The 21,626-nt window shown below is 44.7% G+C and overlaps 2 protein-coding genes across 7 annotated transcripts in view; one reads left to right on the top strand and one right to left on the bottom strand.

Annotated features, from left to right (window-relative positions):
- Nucleotides 1-21,626, top strand: part of LOC127590068 (uncharacterized) — a 164,151-nt gene that overhangs the window by 138,629 nt on the left and 3,896 nt on the right. The window contains exons 7-8 of one of the 6 annotated variants that reach the window (XM_052049494.1): nucleotides 20,830-20,917; nucleotides 20,996-21,445. The gene's annotated coding sequence lies outside the window, so the exon portion shown is untranslated. Of the gene's footprint in view, nucleotides 1-16,085; nucleotides 17,390-18,273; nucleotides 18,403-20,829; nucleotides 21,446-21,626 lie in introns of those variants that run through there. The other 5 variants (XR_007959544.1, XR_007959543.1, XR_007959545.1 and 2 more) reach the window with 5 other exon arrangements.
- Nucleotides 887-20,893, bottom strand: ngfra (nerve growth factor receptor a (TNFR superfamily, member 16)). The gene is made up of 6 exons (XM_052049489.1): nucleotides 20,686-20,893; nucleotides 18,183-18,342; nucleotides 11,769-12,131; nucleotides 6,997-7,240; nucleotides 5,530-5,762; nucleotides 887-3,379 (listed from the first exon to the last, which is right to left on the bottom strand). Exons 1-6 carry the CDS (start codon nucleotides 20,722-20,724, stop codon nucleotides 3,327-3,329), a joined length of 1,092 nt encoding a protein of 363 aa, XP_051905449.1. The 5' UTR covers nucleotides 20,725-20,893; the 3' UTR covers nucleotides 887-3,326.

Raw genomic sequence — 21,626 nt, forward strand, 5'->3', positions numbered from 1 at the left:
GTAATAAGAATGTAGCGTATGCGGAGATGGATTATGCTGACTCAGTGTGCTGAAGGACGGTCTTTGCTTTGCGGCTTGATCATCTTGATTGAAACCATTCGCCGTGCCGTCGCCTAATATGACACATGCTTTGACCATGTGTCAGCACACTCGGCTTTGGTTACTTAAAGAAGGATGGATTAGTTTCAAAGAAGACGTGTTATTTGTAGATGTATGTTTCTTGAAATTAAAACACTTGTCTTTATGAAATGTGTGACAATGTTTCCTTAAAACATGTCAAAGATGAGAAATAGCGACACACTGAAAGTCTTCATTCGGTTGAACCTGTGTCAGAGCGACGGTTAACTCAAGACAACCCAACCATCTGAACCCACTGTCTTTCTCTGTGTCAGCTGACTCAAATCACTCCAACTGAGTCACCTGAGTCACTGGTGTTTTCGGCTAGTAAGACAAGTCAGTGAAGCAGATGATCCAAGTCTGATGTTTCATTGATTCCAATAACTCGATCCACCTCCCGGTTCACCCGAATCATCTGAGTCCATAGTCTTCCCGTGAGTCAGAAAATGTCTTATTCGATTCATACTGAACCCTCGGATGCTAACTCAGGTCAGTCTGTTCAATCGAATCATCTTTTCCCACCACTCATTAAGTACCTCTGCATTGTTTAATGAACACTCTTGATTTGTCCTGGGAGCTGTTTGTAATATTTTTGGGCCATGAAACACGTGTTTGTCGTTTGAACTGTGGTTTGGCCCGGCGGGCTCTCTCGGAGGTTATGGGAATTTTACCAAAAAGCAAATCCGGGGAAGAAAAAAATGCTAGTATGGCGTTTTTGTCCCACGGTTGGCTTGTTTTTTCTTTTTCAAAGAAAAACACACTCAACTCATTATGCAATAACCTCATGTTTTGTGTTTTTTTTTTAATTCTAGATCATTTCATGAGCACACTTTGTACACTTATTTTTTTTGTATTTTATATCAACTCTAAGAAATTCACATTTACACAAAGCATTTTACATTATTAGTGTGTCAGTACAGTGACAAATATCCCTTTGTGGTCATTATCATATTTATAATACTGTACTATGGGAGACTGTCACAGTGAAGAGTCACATGACGCATTTACTCCCAGCCATGTAAACAAAATGCACATTCAGGAGAATAGAGGGGAAAACAAAACTATAAAAATAAAAAATAAAACTCGCAGGCACTGTGGTGCGACTCTGTGAGTGTGACAGTCTAATAAGTGCTTCAAAAAGAATTGAACAAAAAAAAATGTGTAACACAAAGACATGGAAAACATCAGTGGCAAAACAATCATTTTGTATGCGCTGTAAAATGTCACTTGTTAGCGATTTACTGTGATGGAGTTTTGGCGGACATTTTCTTGCTTATCAAATTTTTTATCGCCTATTGAAATAATTTTTTTGGGGTAGCATGTGCATTTTTTGGTGGCATTTTTGTTGTCTCTTTGTTAGCAGGATTACATATAATATTCAGTACTGCTTTCTACAGAGCTTTGGGCGGCCATTTCTATTAGGCTTTACATTTGTACTCCAGAAACAGTCACAGAGAGATTAAAGTTTATTTTAAAGCTTTCACTGGCAGTATATTTTTTGGAAGATGGGCTCTCCACTCAATACTAACAGCTTTCTGCTTGAATGCCACAAAGATGAGGATGAATCACGCCCACGCTGCATCTCGACAGAAGTGTGATTCATATCCTCGCCGTGTGCGTGTGTGTGTGCGCGCACGTGGCCGCTGCTTGTCAGCCTCCAACTTGACCACAGCCATGCATGAATCTCAAGCCAAGGGAAGAAATAAAGGAGCAAAAGGTTAATTGTATGGCGATGTTGGCGGCCACGTGAGCCATTTGATGACTAACTTCTGCCTTAGCTCACTTTTCGGAGCTCAATCTCACCAGCAGTGCTGGGTAGGTTGGTTCTGCCTTCAGCGTAGGACCACTTTTCGTGCCGCGACACGCCGGGCAGAGTTATTAAGAGCAAGAACAAGAGACGGAGAAGCCACTCAACTGAGCTCCAGTAATAGTCGTCGTTCCCACAGGGCATTGTGTGTTGCTGCTCTATGTTGAAGTAAAGGCTGTTTAAAGGTTTTTAATTAACATCTTTGCTTACATTAAACTAGTAGGCTTTTGTTAGATGAAATGATATGGTTGGAAGGTAAAATGTTTGAAGTCTTTCTCATCAACCGTTGGGATTTAAATCGAATCATAAACAAGTTCAAATGAAATGAGTGGTACCTTCATGGTGAGTTTGGCCATATTACCAAAATGACCCCAAAATGGCCGCCATAAGCCAAAATGGCAGACTTCCTGTGTCTTTTCAGGCTTGCTTTCTTGAGACCTTTACGTAGCTATTTATAAGAGACGGGTCTACCAAATTTAATGTTGCTGGGTAAAACCGGATTCAGAATTCTGAATTGACAACTGACGTAATTAAAGTTCTATATTTTACTGTGAGTCAAAAACGTTGCTGCTTCAACATTGTCCCGCTTGTCTAAGATGAGTTCACTAGCCAGAATCATCTTAAAGCGGTCTCCTCAAACCAAAATGAGAGACTGTTTCTTTTCAGGCATGACTCCTTGAGTTTTTTTTTTTTTTTTTTTTGCCTACCAGATTTAATGTTTCTAAATTAAACTGGCTGCACATACAGTACCTGTAACTTGTACCTGTGCGCAATTTTAAAAATGTTAATGATCGAAGTGAAAGAGAGTCCTTGAAAGTATCAAGTTCACCTCTCATGAGCCCACTTCATTAAAAGCAAGACGCTGCATTGTGGCTCGCTGCTTACGTCATGGCGCATCTTGAAGGCGTCGCTCGCCATTGTGTCGAGAAGGCAAAAACAGACCCCTGCTGAGCCATCATTACTGAAAAATAAATCTGGAACCCTTGAAAGAGAATCGCCTCCGTTACCCCGACAGCAGGATGTTCGTAAAAATAAAAAGCAAATCTGACGTGAAACGAGTCAGAGAATCAGAAGGAAGATGCATGAGTCGGACCTTCCAGGCACCGGTGGGTTTCAAGGCCAAATCCTCGTGGAGCGATCAGGAAAAAAAATGACATTAGTCTGAAAAATTAGCTTGTGGAGTATTTGCTAAAATGCACTTTTATCTGAATAAGTCGATACGCTAAGAGTCCAGGCACGTGGTTCTATAAGACTCCGCATGCAGGGATGAAGAGTCTAGAAGAGGTCCGTCTATGGCCAGTCTTGGGGGGGCGGGGGCAATTCCAAGTTCATGTGCCCCCCACCCCCGTTGCTTTCTTGAAAGAAGGAGCACTCTTTTACGTGGCCTTCCTTTTCTTCCGCTTCAGACTTCGGGTGGAGGCGTGATGGTCTCGGGACCACCGTCCACCCTCACCACTGCAGCGAAGGAGAAAATGTCAGACTCAAGCTAGCACATAACAGCTAAGAAATAGTACAACAACTTCCTCGTAAATTATTGTTTGATATTTTTACGACCTTGGTTTCCCTCGTTTATGCAAAAGTGTCGGTCTCTCCCCAAGGAGGCGCTCTCTTTTCACTGGCTCTATTCAAACGTATTCAAGTGGCATCATTAGCAGGACAAGGATGGGAATCAAAAGCAGTTGTTTTTTTTTTTTTCCCACAAACCTCTTAACCTGCTTTGCCACCAATCCCAATGCCATGGAAATGCCAGAGGAATGCAGAGGCATTCTTTATTAACGCACGCTTTTACGCCCCCCCCTTACCCAACCCCCCAAAAAGGAGTCGCACAAAAGTCTATGAGTGGAGGCTGCTTTCGTCTGCTTCACACGCCCATTGTCATTCATTCATCCTCACCTCACATACTGAAGTACTGCATCGGATCCTTGAAGGATTACGAAAAAAAAGAAGCACACACACACACACACACACACACACGCGCACACACACACTTTGTACGAATACTGTAATACTATCTCAGAAGCTGTGAAATTTGTCACATTCGCCCGGGGCCATTCCACATGGGTCCCTTTCACGCGGACCAGGGACAATGGAGGGAACTTTGATGGACTTTTGTGTTTTATGGAAAGGCATTCGAATTTGCCAATGTGTTCTCCCCCCCACACGGAGTGAAAAAAGTACACATTATGCCGCAATTTAGCGCCATCCATCTGTGTCACATATGTGGTTCAAATTTGGTAGCAATTAGACAACATATTGACAATGAGTTTACTTTTGAAGTGAACTGTGAGATTCACAGTAAAATCTCAGCTTCCCACACACCGATCGGCTTCCTATGTGGGTCTGATTTTGTGAGGTATTTTTGTGGCTACTTGAAAGTTATGAGATGCACTCTTTTCCATTTTTTGGGGAGGGGTCCACTCATGATAGACTTTATAGTCCACCAAATTTCACGTTGCTTGGTAACACTGGCCTTTGGGGCTGTATTGTAAAGTTTGGGATATGCCACCCACAAAATTTGGTTTGGCCTGACAACAACAAGAATGACAATGAGGTAAGGCCATTGTAAAGAGAGGGGCTTGCTCAAGCCCGAGCAACACTAATACAATAGTCAGAGTGCTGGCTGCACCATCCTCACGATCAATGCGGTCCACCTCCGAGTGGCTCAATCAAAGAGAAGCTTTGTTACGCACTGCTTGGCTTCCCACACCCAAACGAGAATTCTTGCCGGCTGACAATAAAAGTGATGCATTCACTTTATGCTAATAGGAAACAATACACAATAAAATATTACGAGTGTGATCCGTAATTAAAGTCAAAAATAGCAGCAACGTGCAGCGCACAAGGAAGCCTTACAGTGAGTGCGTGAGTCATCATTTCTGCATGTGACTGTACCTTCGCAGCACACAATATTAGGTGCACCCCGCAACGCTGAATGACTGCCAGTAATGAAAGAGCTGTGAAAACCAAATTACAAACATAATTTGATTCTTTTGATTGACACTGTCAAAAAAGCTCTTCATTAACATTTGGCAATAGAGCAACCTTTTACTCAGTGACTTTATTCTTGTGTGATGGCAACCTAGATGGATGCGAGATTGTATTTCCAATTGTTGGTTGGATCGCTACAGTAGGTGGATAGAAAGGCCGTCGGTTGAATAGATGGTGGCCTGAAAAGATGAGTGATGGGATGGATGATGGATGGATGCATATTGGGATGGATGATGGATGGAGGCATATTGGGATGGATGAATGGATGGGTGCATATTGGGATGGATGGATGGACGACTAAATGCAAAGGATGCTTTTGAATGATTGGTTGGATGAATAGGGTGGTTGGTTACCATCTGTCATCCATCCAATCGTCCCATTAGGCATCCATCCCACCACTCAAACATTCAAAGCTACCAGGTAAGATGGGATGGATGGTGAGTGGCTGGATGGACGGATGTTGGCTGCATTATTGGATATTTGATAGATGTTGGGTGGTCGGTTGGATACTTAATGGATGGTTGGATGGGGGTATGGTACACTAGATACCAGAACGCTTCATTGATTTATTGGTTGATGGACAGTTGGATGGAACGCATTGACAGGCACTGACTCACCTATGTGTTCCTGTGTGCGAGACCGCGCTGGCTGAGGCTGTACGTTGGCCTGCGCCTGTTGCTGCTGATGCTGTTCCTGGAGACTCTGGCTGTCCACAGAGATTCCACTGTCACTGTGCAGCTTCTCTCCCTCTGGCGTCACCATCTGGTTGCTTGTCTCTGCCGTCGCTTCCGCGGCCGCTGCCGCCGCGCGATTGTTAGCCGCCTGTTTGTTCTGCTTGCAGCTGTTCCACCTGTGGACAGAAGAGTCAGGCAGTCAGGTCGGCCCTGGCTTGACCCTTTACCGCAGTTTCAAACCCAACCCTTGTGTGAAACCCTAACCTTTGCTTTAAACCTTACTTTGAAGCCCTAACAAGAGTACAGTTGAACCTTGGTTGACAGATTTTAATTCATCCGCAACTCTTTGTGAAAGGAAATATTAGAGAACCAAAGCAATGTTTCATATTACTATGAATGGAAACGGGATTAATCTGTTCCATCTCGAGACTAAGTCGCCTTCGCACCCGGATGCCGTTGAGTAGGTTGAGACGCCTTGTCATCTTTCTGCCAGATGACCCGCCTGTCTTGTTTGTAAACATGAACCTGACCGTATATAACTATTTGACTGATATGGTTTCCAAAACTGCAAAGCGGTAACAAAACTGTTTACATATCTGCCTCCTCTAGTTACCGTTGCCAGGACAACCGTGACAATTTTCTCTCACCGTGTTTTCTTATTCTGCCACAGAACGGCTGATTGTTACTACAGCAAAAGTTACGTTGTTTACATATGATGATTGTTTTATACTGGGCATGCCCCAAGCCATTTGTTTTTGCTTTGCTTTGTTTACACTGCGGAAAAAAAACCAAAATGTGTATGGGTGTCTATGGTTATGACTTAATGTGATAATTTAAACATTTACCTTATGCATGTGTGTGTGTGTGTGTGTGTGTGTTCACATCTGCTTCTCGTTAGGAGGTCGCTGCTGTAAAATTAATGCATGCAAGCATTTGATTTTATTGCAAGTAAATATGGAGACGGTCCTCCTCACTCAAGAGGAATATATGCAATGTGCGTGTGTGTGTGTGTGTTTTGCATGTGCGCCCCACCCCTACCACCTCCAGTCCTCCCCAGCCTCATAAAAGTGGCACTTGAGTTTCCCCCAGTTGGCACTTTTGAAATAATCAATGTGTGTAAAGAGCCTGTGGATGTGTGTTTGTTTGCGAGCACGCGTGCGTGTGAGTGTGTGTGACCTCAACAATGTATTTCGCGTGGAGTGTTTTTGTTGTTTTTCTTCTGAAAAGGTTGTTGGTTTTAGTAGGTCAGAGCCTCCAGCCGGAGGATGCATTAGTCACCCTGAAACCTCAATTTTCTCTTCTTCTTTAGCACACTTTAATTCTTCTACTTCGGTTTTTTGTGGCCTTTGTAGTCACGGCTTCATACGATTTGGGTGGGGGGGGGGGCTTTCGTTTTGGTGTGCAGCTGACCTCTTAAAGGCGATGTACGCCACCAGGCCCACCACCACGGCGGCCAAGATGGAGCAGTAGATGGGGATGAGGTTTTCGTTGAAGCCGTGGCCGAGGAAGCGCGGCGAGCCGGCGCCGGGCGTCGTGGTCTCGCCGCCCGGCCCCGGACCCTCGGAACCATCGGGCATGAAGAAGTTGGTGTAGGCGGGCGACGTCGGGTCAGTTTCGGTGGAGACGGATGGGAAGTAGGTGGGCAGCAGGGGATCTGAGAGAGGGAGGTGCACATCAAGGAGATTTTTAGTGTACATTTTTTTACATGTTGGGCAAGTGACTTTATATTATATTTCTAAATGAATATATGGAAAAGTGCAACTTTGAAGCATATTTGTTGTCATCAGTGGTCGTTTAACATTTAAAATAGTTTTTATTTTTTTAAATAGACCTTCCACTAGTTTTACAGTCAGATTTAAAAATGCGGTCAGTGAACAGCGGTTTAATTTTATGTTATAAAAAATATTTGACTTTGTTCCTATTGGACTTTTGAATCCTCTTTTGGTCTCCGTGAGGCAGCCCAACTTTCTGTTCCCAGGACACGACATAGCAGCAAAGTCTGCCCGGCAACAAGTGTCTGAGTGTTAAGTAATGGCTTCAATCAAAATACTCTTGCGCTGAGATCTTTTTCTATTCCCCCCCCCCCCCCCCCCCCCCCCCCGTTTGTAGCACATTTTTATGGCAGCTGTTTTGGAGTTCTGCTTGTGATGTTGCACAAAGGAAATGTTTCTCAGCGATCCCTCTCAGCCCCTCCTCGCCTGAATCGGGATCGTGTGGATCCATTAGATCAGTATTGGGATGGGTGGCTTGAGGAGGGCAGGAGTTTGGCCGAGGGAATGTCTGGTTCCCGTCGTCCATTTTTTTTTTTCTCAGCTAATGATCTGTCGTACTTTCCATGTTCCCAAAGCTCAATGAGCGCTCCGGGCGTCCGCCATTAAAGTCCAGCCCAGTGAAGCTTTCAGGCTTGCCTCGATTCCTTCCCCCTAAGGGCTCTGGTCTGCCAGAACGCTCCAGTGTGAAGCGATTGGAGATGAGGAGGGTTGGTGGGGAACTGCTCCTCATTAGCTCCGTGTCGGAGCAGCAGAGATTAACCCCGTGAAACCTCCCAAGACTTCCTTCAAAGGCAAAGACGGCAGGGTTCCGACCACATTTTAACAATGTTAAATTCTTTGTGGTTTGGATGGATTACAGAAGGCGCTTAACAAATTTACATTCCAATTTCCTACATTTGTCTAAGGAGTTCTGCATCTGGCAGTTTACAGTTTCAATAAAACAACCTGGAACATTTTCAAAATGTCATATTCCCTGCCTGTCTGTCTGTCATTTAAAAAAAAGTGACAGTGCTTGTAGGCCATTGCTGAGTTTCATGCGAAAAATGTATATCCAACTTCCCTTGAATATTAATTTTAATCCCCGCTCACACACCGATAATTGAACTAAAAATGCTGTTCGCAAGCTATGCTAATAGAAACCATTAGCGACTTATTTCCAATTTGAATTAGATTTGAAAGAAACGGTTATTTAGCTGGATGACATTAAAGAAATCTAGTTTATTTTACGTAAATGGTTTTAGCGAGTTCATTATGGGGAAAATGGTTTGTTTTATGTTAAAAAAAAATGTGTTCTTTCCGGAGCTACATCACTTCATTTTACGTCTAAAAGCACCTTTTTTTAAAAAGTATTTATCACAGAAAAACGAGTTGTTCAATGTTACATAAATAGATACATATATATAAATACATACATAGCTCAGTTACTTTCATCTATTTTTGTTTATTAATGAGTTATCTGATGACGTCAAAAGAAAAACCGTATCGCCAGTTGTACGGCCAAACAGTCAGTTTGAAGATCTTCAGTTAGTTAGTGTGCAACTTCCTTGTGAGTCATTCGCTGAGCACAAAAAACACTACAGTGCAACATGCGCCCCCACCCCCCACCCCCCAACCCCCTTAAGCATCTTGTGATGTGGTCCCAAACATGTCATCTGTGTCCTCTTCTGTTTCCACTTTGCAATTGATTTGCTGCATTGCGTCCACACGGGCACCGCCTCTGGCTACCCGCTGGGGGCGCCTTCGAGCAGCAGCTCGGTACAGTGGATGAAAGAAAAAGAAAAGACACCCCTTCGCTGGTGGTTGATGACGGGGCATTCCTGGCTGCCCGCTGGATCACTTTACAGATCGGGGAGAAAATATATTTTGCAGACAGCGAGGCATCATGATGCATGTGTCTATTTAAAGCTATTGATCCCCCCCCCCCAAAAAAAAACTCCGGCAGTCGGCGTTTCATGACCTTTCCGCCACGCGTCATCAGGTTTCCTGACTTGGGCCGGTGCATCATCCCGGCTAATGTGCGGATGGCTAATGCTATTAGAGCAGTAACACAAGCTGATAAATGGAATAAAGTGCAGGTGTGTTAACAGTGAGCGCAGGTAATGTGTTTTTGCATCCGTGCAACTCTGAAGCGCAGTGCTGCCTCGCCATATGACTTTAATTCACACCCTGGCTAAGTTTATTACTTCATAAAAATGATATTTGTTCTTTTATCTAATGCCGAATAAATGTCTGCTTTTTTTTTTTCCTTTTCAATTTTTCATCTCTGAGCCAAAAATACAAAATGGGAAAATGGTCCATGATGGACTGAATTTGATTTGAATTTTTCATTAGTCCTCCAAACGGGACCGCCTCAACAGAAATTCAGAAAATCTTCGGACAAATGGAAGCCTTTGCGCCGTCCAACCATCACGGGAAACGAATCGGACTTTGAAGCGCAGCAAACTCAAGACACTTGTTTTACCGGGACCAAAACTGGCAAGAAGCGTCCCAGGAAATAATTGCCCAACTTTATATTAGCGGATCTGATGAGAAAAACATGGCTCCATAGCTCATCTATTCTTTGGGGTTTTGCTGGCTCGCGAAACAGCTCATCGAGACGCATTTATGAGCAGGGTGTGGACCAGAGACGGTCTTCTGTGGAGCTCCACGTCAGGTCACACAATGACATCTTTATCAGCCCGCCCCCACCCCTTCCCCCCAGAGAACACTCGCCCCTCTGTGGGGGCGACGCCTTCTCCGACGCATCCTCGCTTCCTTTCCAGAGGAAGATGTGATGGACGGAAGAGGCGAGTGTTAATGAACAGAAGAGCTGCTGTCCAGGTTCCCAATTAGCCTTGGAGGCTCATTGGGCCATGGCCAAGAGAGGGGAAAGTGAAATAAAGGGTAAGGTTGGTGCGGGGCGAGGGTGTGGGGGGGCGCACGCAGCACCTGCAAGCTGTGAGAGGACATCAATACTAAAGTCTTATTCATTCTTAGAAATGAGACTAATTCCAAGTTTTCTGATCATCGCGTCATCCCAGAAGTACATATTGCTAAAATCATGACAGGTCTGGAAAGCCTGCATCACTGGCTTTCATTTGAATTGCGACTCGTATCGTTCGTCGCCAAAATGTTGCCTGAGCACATGGTTTGGGAAAAGGTACTCTTATTAGAGTCGCTGTAGATCATCATTTCGCCAAGTCTTCATGTATATCAGGACAGGTTATACAAAAAATTCTCAAGGGCCCAGGGACAGAAATTGAACCGGATGTGAGCTATTTTTGTTGGATAAAATGTTTTGGAGTTTAAACACGCTTCGCAGGAGAAAGCATGCGTATTATTGATTTTTGGATGCTCATCATAGGGTGTGGGTCTGTGTGTTGATGGAGGTCACTCGGCGAAACCTGAGCCCCCCGGTCACAGGAATCCCATGACCCTGATCAACCCATCATCATCAACTTCAAGGAATAGCGGCGCGGCGCTACATTCTGCTCTCATGTTCTTATTGCTTCCGCTTCCTCTGTTGCCACACGCTAGGAATGATTCACAGCTTTTGCCGTTGGTGCGTTTTGGTTTTTGCTCTTTGAAAGGGGTAACGTGCTGAGGTCAAGTGCTGCCAAGTCGGATTTTCAAATGGCAGGAAGTGGAACTGTTTAGCGTGAAGGAGGTCAACGCGAGGGTACACATGAATACGTAGCTCTCCCGCTGAGAAAAGGGGCGCAGTGGAAGCTGTAAATTAAGTCGGGCCCAAGGTGATTCAAATCAAACGCCATCAGAGGGCTTCAAAGTGGACACTCTCAAGTTCAGAGATGCGCCAATGATGAAATGACAACGAATTCTTGATTAAAATGATCGTCTCTGGGAAGCTTTGGGAGCTTTGAAATAGATAAAAGTTGAGGTTTTCTCTCTCTCTCTCTCTCTCGCTCCATGTAACTTGTTAGGGAGAGCTTTGTGTCCGAAATGGCGGCTCGTAAATTAGGCCCGTGTCTTTTTAATAGGTCATTCACAATGGTGGAACTGAAAAGCAACTGGGCAGCACAGTGCTCTAAGTGCTTCAGCATGTCAGATCAAAGGATAAGTGTTAAAAAAAAGGTTTGTAACAGACTCTCCAGCTGCACCAAAATGCTGCTGCTTGAGTACTGACTGTAAGGAGAATATGGTCGCTCTAAATTTAAAGTCCTGTCTAAAGCAACTACAAAAAATGTCATAATTGTCTAATATTAGCATCACTGATTATGTTAACATGCACTTTTCAAAAGGTTTTGCAAGGCCATGTAAACGTGCCATAACCCGAATAAGATCCCTGGGTTACTCCTTTTCAAACCCGAATTTGAAATTATTTAAAAATTTGGTAATTTAAAAACAGTCAGGTTAAGTAATATGGAAACTTGGGTTCAAGACTCCATAACAGTCTACAGTTATGCGACTTACTGTGGCAGACCGAGTCGCTGACAGGCGTGCAGTGCGCCAACTGGATCTCGGTCTCGTCGTCGCAGATGGTGCAGGGCAGGCAGGGGTCCAGGGAGCTGTCACGGTCCGAGAAGGTAAAGTCCACGCACTCTTCGCACACCGTGTCGTGGTCATGCTCGCAGTGGGCGAAAACGCCCTCGCCTGCTGGGCACACCGTGCATGGCTCGCAGCGTCCCGACAGCTCGTCAAAGTAGAAGTTGTAGCGGCACACGCAGGTGGCGTCGTTGGAGTCGGTGCACGGCGTCTCCATGCGCATCAGGCCCGTGCACTGGGTGCACACGCGGCACTCCTCTGTGTGGCTGTAGTTCTCGGAGAAGGTCTCGCCTGGAGACGTGTAAGAAACGAGAGGAGGAGGATTTTTTTTTCAACAAATCATCTATTCAAAAAAGTTCAAGGGTGAAACTTGACAATGTAGTGGGAGTTAATAGAAAAGACACCTGCAATTCATCCATCCATCCATTTTCTGATTCTCTTTATCCTCACAAGGGTCGCGGGTGTGCTGGAGCCCATCCCAGCAGTCTTCGGGCAGTAGGCAGGCGACACCCTGAACTTTTCATTCATTCATCTTCCGTACCGCTTGATCCTCACTAGGGTCGCGGGGGGTGCTGGAGCCCATCCCAGCAGTCTTCGGGCAGTAGGCAGGCGACACCCTGAACTTTTCATTCATTCATCTTCCGTACCGCTTGATCCTCACTAGGGTCGCGGGGGGTGCTGGAGCCCATCCCAGCCGTCTCCGGGCAGTATGCGGGGTACACCCTGAATCGGTTGCCAGCCAATCGCAGGGCACACATAGACCAACAACCATCCACGCTCACACTCACACCTAGGGACAATTTAGAGTGTTCAATCAGCCTGCCATGCATGTTTTTGGAATGTGGGAGGAAACCGGAGCACCCGGAGAAAACCCACGCAGGCCCGGGGAGAACATGCAAACTCCACACAGGGAGGCCGGAGCTGGAATCGAACCCGGTACCTCTGCACTGTGAAGCCGACGTGCTAACCACTGGACTACCGGGCCGCCCCACCCTGAACTTGTTGCCAGCTAATCGCAGTGCACACAGAGACGAACAACCAATCACACTCACGCTCACACCTAGGGACAATTTAGAGTGTTCCGTTAACCTGTCATTTTTGTTTTTGGAATGTGGAAGGAAACCGGCGTACCCGGAGAAAACCCACGCAGGCCCGCGGAGAACATGCAAACCCCACACAGGAAGGCCGGAGCCGGAATCGAACCCTGCACCTCTGCACTGTGAGGTGGATGTGCTAACCGGTAGACCACCGCACCGCCCTATCGATTTATGTATTTATTTTGATATTTAAGATTTTCGTTTCCCATTTCTCCCCCAGCACTCATTGAGTGGGTTATGATCGATGCGTGGGGGTTGCCCGTAAATAACGTTCAAAAATACATGCCACCTGTCCGATTTTGGCTAGTTAAATACCGGTACTTCTGAAAGGCTTCTCATCTCAGGCCGTGTTGTAAATCATGGGCGGAGGAGGGCTGGCGGGGGCTGTAACAGAAGTAAGAACATGACGTGTGTCAGACTGCACACGGGGGGCGTCACGTTGATTAACAGGACTTTAGGGGCTGTGAAAACTCCACCGCACCGTTCTCGTCTAGCTATCTATGTCGTAGCACATGTTGCAGATGGAGCCCAGGCTGGCACCGCAAATACCTTGTGAACAATGCCCATGTTCTTAAAAAGACTCGAGTCAGGAATGCTTGACCGGGAATAATCTGAGACAAGGTGGTCCGCCAAGCTCAATTCCGAAAATGTTGTTTACAAAGGACCACACATAGTCGTGTTGACAAATGTACCAAGCACTGGAATGCTACGTATTCGGATTAGGATAGTAGGGGGTTGCGCCAAGTGATTCCCTTTCTACGCCGCCTCCTTTAAATCATGCCGGAGTGCCATTACTGTCATCAATAATGCAACATTGGCAGTAGGGGTTCTCTGAGCTCAGGCTCAGGGGGAAAAAAACTGGAATGAAAAACCCCAAAGACAGCACAAAATGACTGTGATCTATAAGAATATTGACGAAATTTTTCCATCAAATTTCTTTCATTTTCTGAAGTTACGATCCAGCTGGGCAACAACATTGGCCGAAGTCCACAGCGCAATTTTAATCTTGCACGCCTGCTGTAAACTGATAACACGATAAAGCCGTCCACAGTTGTAAACACTATAGGTGGGGTGCGCAAGATTAAATCCTTTCATTCATTCATTCATTCATCTTCCGTACCGCTTGATCCTCACTAGGGTCGCGAGAGGTGCTGGAGCCCATCCCAGCCGTCTCCGGGCAGTAGGCGGGGGACACCCTGAATCGGTTGCCAGCCAATCGCAGGGCACACATAGACGAACAACCATCCACGCTCACCTTACACTCACACCTAGGGACAATTTAGAGTGTTCAATCAGCCTGCCATGCATATTTTTGGAATGTGGGAGGAAACCGGAGCACCCGGAGAAAACCCACGCAGGCCCGGGGAGAACACAAGATTAAATCGATTTAATCAAACTTGAAAGTGGTGTTGGAATTTAACTTGCAGGTTTTGATTGAAAAAAAAAACGTGATGTTTTTGTTTGTCTTTTGTTTTTTGTTTTTCTGTTACGATCTGGAAATGTTTGGGGGACTGAAGTAAGTGTGTTAACAGAATTTCTCATGCAGGAATGGACTAACGGGCACAGTCCTGCAAAATAAGGGGGTGCGGTATTCTTCATAATGTTCCGTGGCTTTAAAAAAATTAGACAATAGACCTAAAGAAAACAAAGGGAGTGGAAAGAGAATTTCCTGTGCACGAATGGGAAAGATGGGGTGCGCCAACTTATTGCGTCTGTATTTTTAAAGGTGTGTTTTTAGGGAAGGCCTGTACTCAAGAATTAAACACTGGATTGCTTCCAGCTGAGTTGCTGTATGAAGTCGTGGGAAGAAGAGTTGATTGGGATATTTCCCATGTCTCCTTGAAACATTGCTTCCAGTCTTGAATCCGGGTCCAATTGGCTCTTAATCACTACGCTGACCTGTCAGCTTTTTTCGCGGAGCGTGAGGGTGCTGCGGCTTGAGACGGAAGAGAAAGCAAGAGACAGTTGATTAATATTTCAACAGTGCTGACGCTGACGATCAATCTAAAGCGAGTGGAGGAGGGGAGGGTATCTTTGGGGCTGACACCAAGAGGAAGTTGGAATGAAATGGCGCCGCGGTAACTAAACATTGGCCACCAAACAGGAAATTTAGCACTTTGCAGGGCATCAGTGATTCACTCAAGCACTTCAGCCGCACACGCAGGTGAGTTGCGCCTTATGGCGGCGTTCCCGCGGGCTTCGACCGCATTAAGACTTTCACTCGCCACATGCTGCGGAAAATTGGAAGTAACCTCTCAGGGAGCGTGTGCGTGTAAGTACAGCTCGGCTGAGAATAATTGTTCCTGATAAGCTCGATGAAGGCATTTAATTAGCGTCATGCGGATAGTAAGATTGTATTCACGTAATAGGATGCATGATGAATGAGCAGATTGGGCCCTCAGGTGCATCGCTCACGTTCTTGCATTTTTCTCTGTAGAGAATAATTTCCTGAAAAGCACACGCATTCATGCCTGTTCGCAAAGTTCTGCAACACCCCAGGACGACACCCCAAAACCCTGCTGCTTTTTCGGTGCCATGTTAGCGAGGGATTAGCTAGCATTGGCCACTGGCTCATAGCCGTTCGGCTTGACGGCAAACGGCAGCGTGATGGAAGACTAACGTCGAGGTCAGGTTAGCCTCGTTGAGGGGTTGACGTTGAAGAAAACAAGGTTGTAAATTAATGTTAGAAGTTTATATTTGTTGAAGCTAAGGTTGACTATACAGCTTGGTGGCAAACAGCAGCATACTGGAAGATTCTAGTTGAGGTCTAACAGAAAGGGTAAGCTTCTTTGAAGCCAGAGAGAGCACTTGTAAACGACCGCTTGTTGAGGCTAACATCGTAAGCTAGCCTCAAAAGTAACATTGGAAGCGAAATTCATGTTATAATCAATGTTGGAAGGCTTTTGTTGGAAGCTAATGTTGAAGCTCTTTCGAGTTAACATTGGAAGCTAACTTTGGAAGCCAACATCGAAAGCTAACATTTACCGCTAATTTCAAAAGTGAACTTTGGATGAGCTAACATTGTTAAGAATATTAACAAAGCTAACATTGGAGGCCCGTTTCAGAAGCTAATGTTGAAGCTAATGTTAGAGGTAATGTTGGAATTAAATGTTTGAAGTTGATTTTGAAGCTCTAGCTGGATCTAACATCGGAAGCTCACCTTGGTTTTCCTTAGCTCCTGTGATATAGGTAACTTTGAAGGCAACGTTACAACTATGAGCAAGAAGCGTTTTGTTTGGGTGCCTTTTTAGGGTATTAAATAAGTGCCAAAATATGCAGATAGTCACCAATAGGTATTTTTTCTACACTTACTCGTTTGTTAGGTCCTACAGAAAACTTTGTGAGCTTGCGAATGGAAAATTGTGAATCAGCGGGGGTCACTTTAATTGTTGGTGTTTAATTAGCGGCAGGCGGATTGTGCAAAGCTGCTTTCATGTAACAGTATGCATGATGAATGAGCAGATTGGGCCCTTAGGTGCACTGCTTCCTCATAACCAATTTATCCGCCGGTACAGTCGGGTGAGTCATCACAACAGGGAGGATGAGGAGGTGGGTGAAGAGGGTTTTCTGAATCGAGAAATAAAAATGGAGAGTGGACAGGATTGCGAGGGAGTGGTGGGGCTTCTGCCCAATTGGGAAAAGGAGCGAGAACAAACACATCATCGACATCGATTTATGGCCACAACTTTAAGGAATATGATACACGTGTGATTTTAAAACACAAAGCGGGCTTTTCAGGTTCATGAATGTTGAAAGTCGAAAGAGAGAGGTCCATTTATTTTATGATTCCTGTGAGGAGTAAAGAATCACACAATTTACAGCGCACATCAATTGCGTATTTTGTTGGCTACCGACCAGAAAGTTGAGCAGCTGCTGGCTTGGAAGCAGCCAACATTTAAACATGTTTTAAATCACCTCAGGCAAATAAGAATAATCACCCTTCAATGTCATTAAGCCTGCCACACACAGCCAAACGCAACCAAACTGTACAATTGCAAACAAATTACAGTCGGTGGCTCACACTCGCATAACTGGCATTTGCCCCGCACACATAAATCGGTGCACTGTAAAAACGACCTCTGGTGTTCTTATCAGGAAGCAAAGTGCCACATGTTATCATTTACTTGAATTAAAAACATGGCACGATTGTGCAAGGAACAGTGTGTGATTTTTTTATATATTTTTTAATGGTCATTATTTCAAAAACACACTATTCAATAGTATGCCCCAAAAAAAGTTCTACCACATCAATGTGTGTGTTTTTTTTCAAAAACCTTTCAGGGACAGCCGTTACTACAGTGGACAGCTAATCATAATATCAGTTTACAGGGTGCATGATAGGGTGAAGTAAAATTACATGGGGTGTGTTTTCTTCCAGAGGAGGCTGCCATGGGCCATGTTTAGCTAGCTAACATGTGTGACTGTTACGACTGCCGACAGTGGAGATAAAAGGTAAGGGATCTCAATTGTTAATAGTGGCGTGTCAATTGCTGCAAAGATTCTTACAGTACTCTTGATCTCATAAATGCTTAGGTTGGCCGGGCGAAAGAACAGAAGAATGTCTTGACTGGAAAATTCATTGCTTTGCGCTACTTTGAATACCTTTAATGTACCAGCCTGTGTGGACTTGGGCTAAACTTTTCTCAAGAACTCCGCCAAAGGGATGGGAGCAGATGCGTGGGACTGATTTCGTAACATAATTCAACACAGATTTTAAGTCTGTTTTGTGACCAAAAAAAAACGTTCTTGGGGGTGTGCATTCCTCGGAAATTCATAACATCCCATGTGTTAAAATGAGAAACACTGGTGTTTAAATTATTCTGACGCTAATCCCGTTAGCATGAGTAGCACTCGGACACAGAAGTGGAAACATTGGCCTTGCCATGTCAGCGACTGAGACAACTAAATGGGTTGAGGTTACTTTTCAAAGACAAAATACATCATAATAAAACTTTCTTTTGGGGTCAGGGGGTCGAGTTCAAAAATTTGGGGCGATAGGAAAACAGTTTATTTTGAGGAGCTTTATTTATGCAAATCACCTTTGTTTTCAACATGGCCACTGGAGTTAAGAATGAGTTTTTTTAATAGCTTTTGAAGTGGTTAAAAATGTGACTATGCTCATTTGCATTATATTCAATGCATATTTCCCAATAATCAGAAATGAAAAAATGCCCAAAGTCCAAAATATCATTGCAGTATCTCAATCGATTTCTTCCTTCACCGATAGAGACAAACAAAAACTTACTGTCGAGACACTGCGCGCAGACGGTCTGCTTAGCGCCACACGGCCTGACCACGCCCTCGCCGGGTGGACACTCGCGGCAGCACTCGCCGTCCTTTGTGTACTGGCCCGAGTCGCAGGGCAGCTGCACCGCACGCTCGCTCTTGGACGCCGCCGGCGCCACCTAGAGACGAGAACCACACGATAAAACACCCGCCAGAGTTGAAAGGAGATCGTCAATTCGGTGAGCTGTTCTCATAAAGGAGTCTCACAAGAGTCCCACTTCAAGTGCGTCGCGTTGGCTTTTTTTGTGTTCTATTTTTTTGCCACACAAATTTTAGGGACCAATGACTCACATGTCATGGGATTATGTAATCTGATTACAAAATGTACGTTCTGGTCATCCAACGGATTCTATGAACAATGATCAATGTATAGTGTGTTGGACATCATTTTGGATTGGTCCCTTATTGACCCCAAAAGTCGGGTTGACCACTTTTTGACCAAATTTTGGTTAATCTAGTCCCAATTTTTTTTTTCGTGTATTTGAAGAAAAATCTGACAGATTATTTTGTGTGTGTTTATCTATCTATATACATCCTTTGAAATTGCGACTTTTTTTAATATTAAACGTTTCTAACTTTATTTTTTTACACTTTAATCCATAAAAGTAAAACTTGCAGCCTGAGGTTTCACAAGCGCAACCTTCCTTCCAGTTTGACCTTTTCCCCTGCTCTGCTTGACGTGCTCTCGTTTTTGCTTTCACCCTGATTTCACACTCACTTGAGGTGCCAGTATTTGGTAAAGGGGGGGGGAGGGCGATGAGGTTTATTCCTAAATTGAATCTGTGACCGTCCTTTGGGCCACCTGTCACAGCACAGCTGGTTAGCAGCGCCAATTCTGCCACGCCAATTCCGCCAGCTGCTGCGCGCCTGCTCCACTGTCATTCAAAAAGTCCTCCAGAAATTACTCGGATGAGTTTGCATCCGCGGATGGTCAGCAAACTTGAGCTAAAGTGGGAAAACGTGTGGCCTGCACCCCAAGAGCTGCGGGTCAGAAGCTTTGTTGCTTCTCCTGATCATTTTGGTGTGAGGACGACCGCAATTTCAGACAGTCACTGAAGGTGACACATGCCTCATGAAAACATTAACAAGTGATGTCGTCTTTTAAGAATATCAAAAGCAAGTTTTTTTTAATCTCGGAGACAATATAAATCATGTAAAAATGATGTTAAATACAAATGTAATCAAATCTTTACAATTATAAATTTAGTGTATGAATCAAGTATAAAATAAATTACTTTTAAATGGGCGAATTCAGGCATGTGCAGCTGCGGTCCTTGCGGGGCGCTGTGCTCCCTGTTTTTCATCGCTCCATGCTGCCAATTTTAAAAAATAAATCATGAAAAACTTCTTTTTGGCTCCCTTAATGCGTACAAGAATAAAGATATGAAAATCAGGCATATTATTTGACTGTTTCACGATACTTTGCCATTTTGAATTTGATTAACTTTGAGAGAACAGAGAGAAAAAGTGTCCGATTTTTTTGGGGGGGGGGGTGGAGTAGTCGGGAGTTTGAATGTTGTTGTCTTATCCTGTAATGTGTAAAATGAACCCGCAAATAATTGGTTCATTGTTGTTATTTTTAAGAGCTATCAGTCGTCCCCTCGTATTCACCATTTGCGTAATTCTCATTTTAATGAATGAATTCGAGTTGAACTCACTAACACCCCCACCCCCCCCGAAAAGTACTTTTTATCATGTTTGTCAAAACATTCGTTACGCCTCAGATGTAACTAAAAATCACCTCCCTCCCTCTCTCTCACTCCATTTTGTTACATCATCAGGTAACTACCACGCCCGTGGAACAACAACCAATCAGAAACAGAAGGCGTGACTTACGAGGGGTCAGTCATATGTTGCGCACTTGTGGATGATGTACAGTACAACACCCCAGTTAGCATAAGGTCCTGTTTTATGGTAGCGAGTTAACAGCCAGGCGTGTGCAAGCCGTGCCCTCTCGAGATCTCTTGATTGTTTGTTTTTCCTCAGGCATGCTGGTTTCTTGTACATCAACTTAGAGGCACAAGATTAGGACCAAAGACACTTTTAAAATGCCCTCCCTTCATTTAAATTGAACAGTTTCGTACAGCGGCGACCGGTTAGCGCTCTTGCATCACAGTGCAGAGGTGCAGGGTTTGATTCCGGCTCTAGCGAGGAAAAGCGGATTTTAAAAAATGGATGGACAGATGCATGGATGGAGTTTTCCATCCATGGTGTGCCATGAAACAGTGGTTGAGACTCATGTAGAAGTCACTCCAATAACATCAATTTTTCTATCCCTGAAGAAAATTGCCCGGGGGTCCATTTGGGTCCCCCCCAACCCACACTTTGATCAATCTGACTCAGTCATTTCAAACCTTAACACATTGTTTACGCACGTCTTATCACGCACAGGTTCTTTTGAGGCGATGCAAGTCCCAGAGAAGTCACTCAAACTCCAAAATAAAAAGTGACGAGGTACTTACCAAGGCGTACAGGATCACAAGCACGGGAAAGGCAGTCATCCTGTTTGCGCGTCTTGTCCGAAAAAATGCAAAAGAGAAACAAGAGGAGCTATGTTCTCATTTTCATCCTAAATTGACTCGTCTGCGTTTCTCACTTCACTGCAGCATCAAAGAAGAGGAGGAGGAGGAGCAGCAGTGTCCTGTCCGGAATGAGGCTCGGATGCAAGTGCAATGCAGAGGAAGAGGAGGAGAAGTGAGTCCCCCCCCCTCGCTCTCGCCCGCTCTCTCATTCTCCCCTCCCTCTCTTTTGGCCTCTCACCCTCCCTTGCAGGTGTACGACAGGGAGGTAATCAAGACACGCTGCAGTCACGACGCGCACGCGCCTCGCTTCCTCGCTATACGACAGGTTGCGAAAGCAGCGGAAAAGACCTCATTTGACACGCTCAGTTAGCGCGGTACTTTGTTTTCCACCCGATTGCTTGTAATTATCGACGAGAAGTGTTTTTCCGTACAATATTTACTCAAATTATGACTTCACAATTTCGACAACGGCACTCTCTGACTTGCGTACAGATGAGAATGATGTCATTGTGTTTGGAAGATGCAAAAATGGAGAAAAAAAAGCACACACACAAATCCATACTGTGTTTGTCATACCTAAGGAGCATACGTACAAATGGTTTGGGAAATAAATGACCTGTGTTTGTTGTATTGCGTGCAGCCAGCAGGGCTCCATGTGTTCTGCATATCCTGCATCGTTGTTTGTCATTGATTTATGCGTGCTTCAATGCCGTCGCCAGCCACAAGAGGGAGACAGTGATGAACTCAAGTCTATTTTTAACTTTATGATGAGGTGGGGAAAAGCACTCATGCTCTCTAGTTAAGTGGAAGTACAGATGTAAAAAAAACAAATACACTAGTAAAAGTCAAAATAACAATGACTGAATAAATGAACTCATGCT

The sequence above is a fragment of the Hippocampus zosterae genome, chromosome 17 (genome assembly GCF_025434085.1).
Source record: "Hippocampus zosterae strain Florida chromosome 17, ASM2543408v3, whole genome shotgun sequence".
Lineage (NCBI taxonomy): Eukaryota > Metazoa > Chordata > Actinopteri > Syngnathiformes > Syngnathidae > Hippocampus > Hippocampus zosterae.

What these genes read in the sequence shown, in the direction of transcription:
- ngfra (XM_052049489.1), bottom strand. Translation starts at nt 20,724, where the DNA reads ATGACTGCCTTTCCCGTGCTTGTGATCCTGTACGCCTTG. An exon ending in TTGTGATCCTGTACGCCTTG is followed by an intron (nt 18,343 to 20,685) that starts GTAAGTACCTCG and finishes TCTCGTCTCTAG; the next exon opens with GTGGCGCCGGCGGCGTCCAA. An exon ending in GCGTACATCGCCTTTAAGAG is followed by an intron (nt 5,763 to 6,996) that starts GTCAGCTGCACA and finishes TTCTGTCCACAG; the next exon opens with GTGGAACAGCTGCAAGCAGA.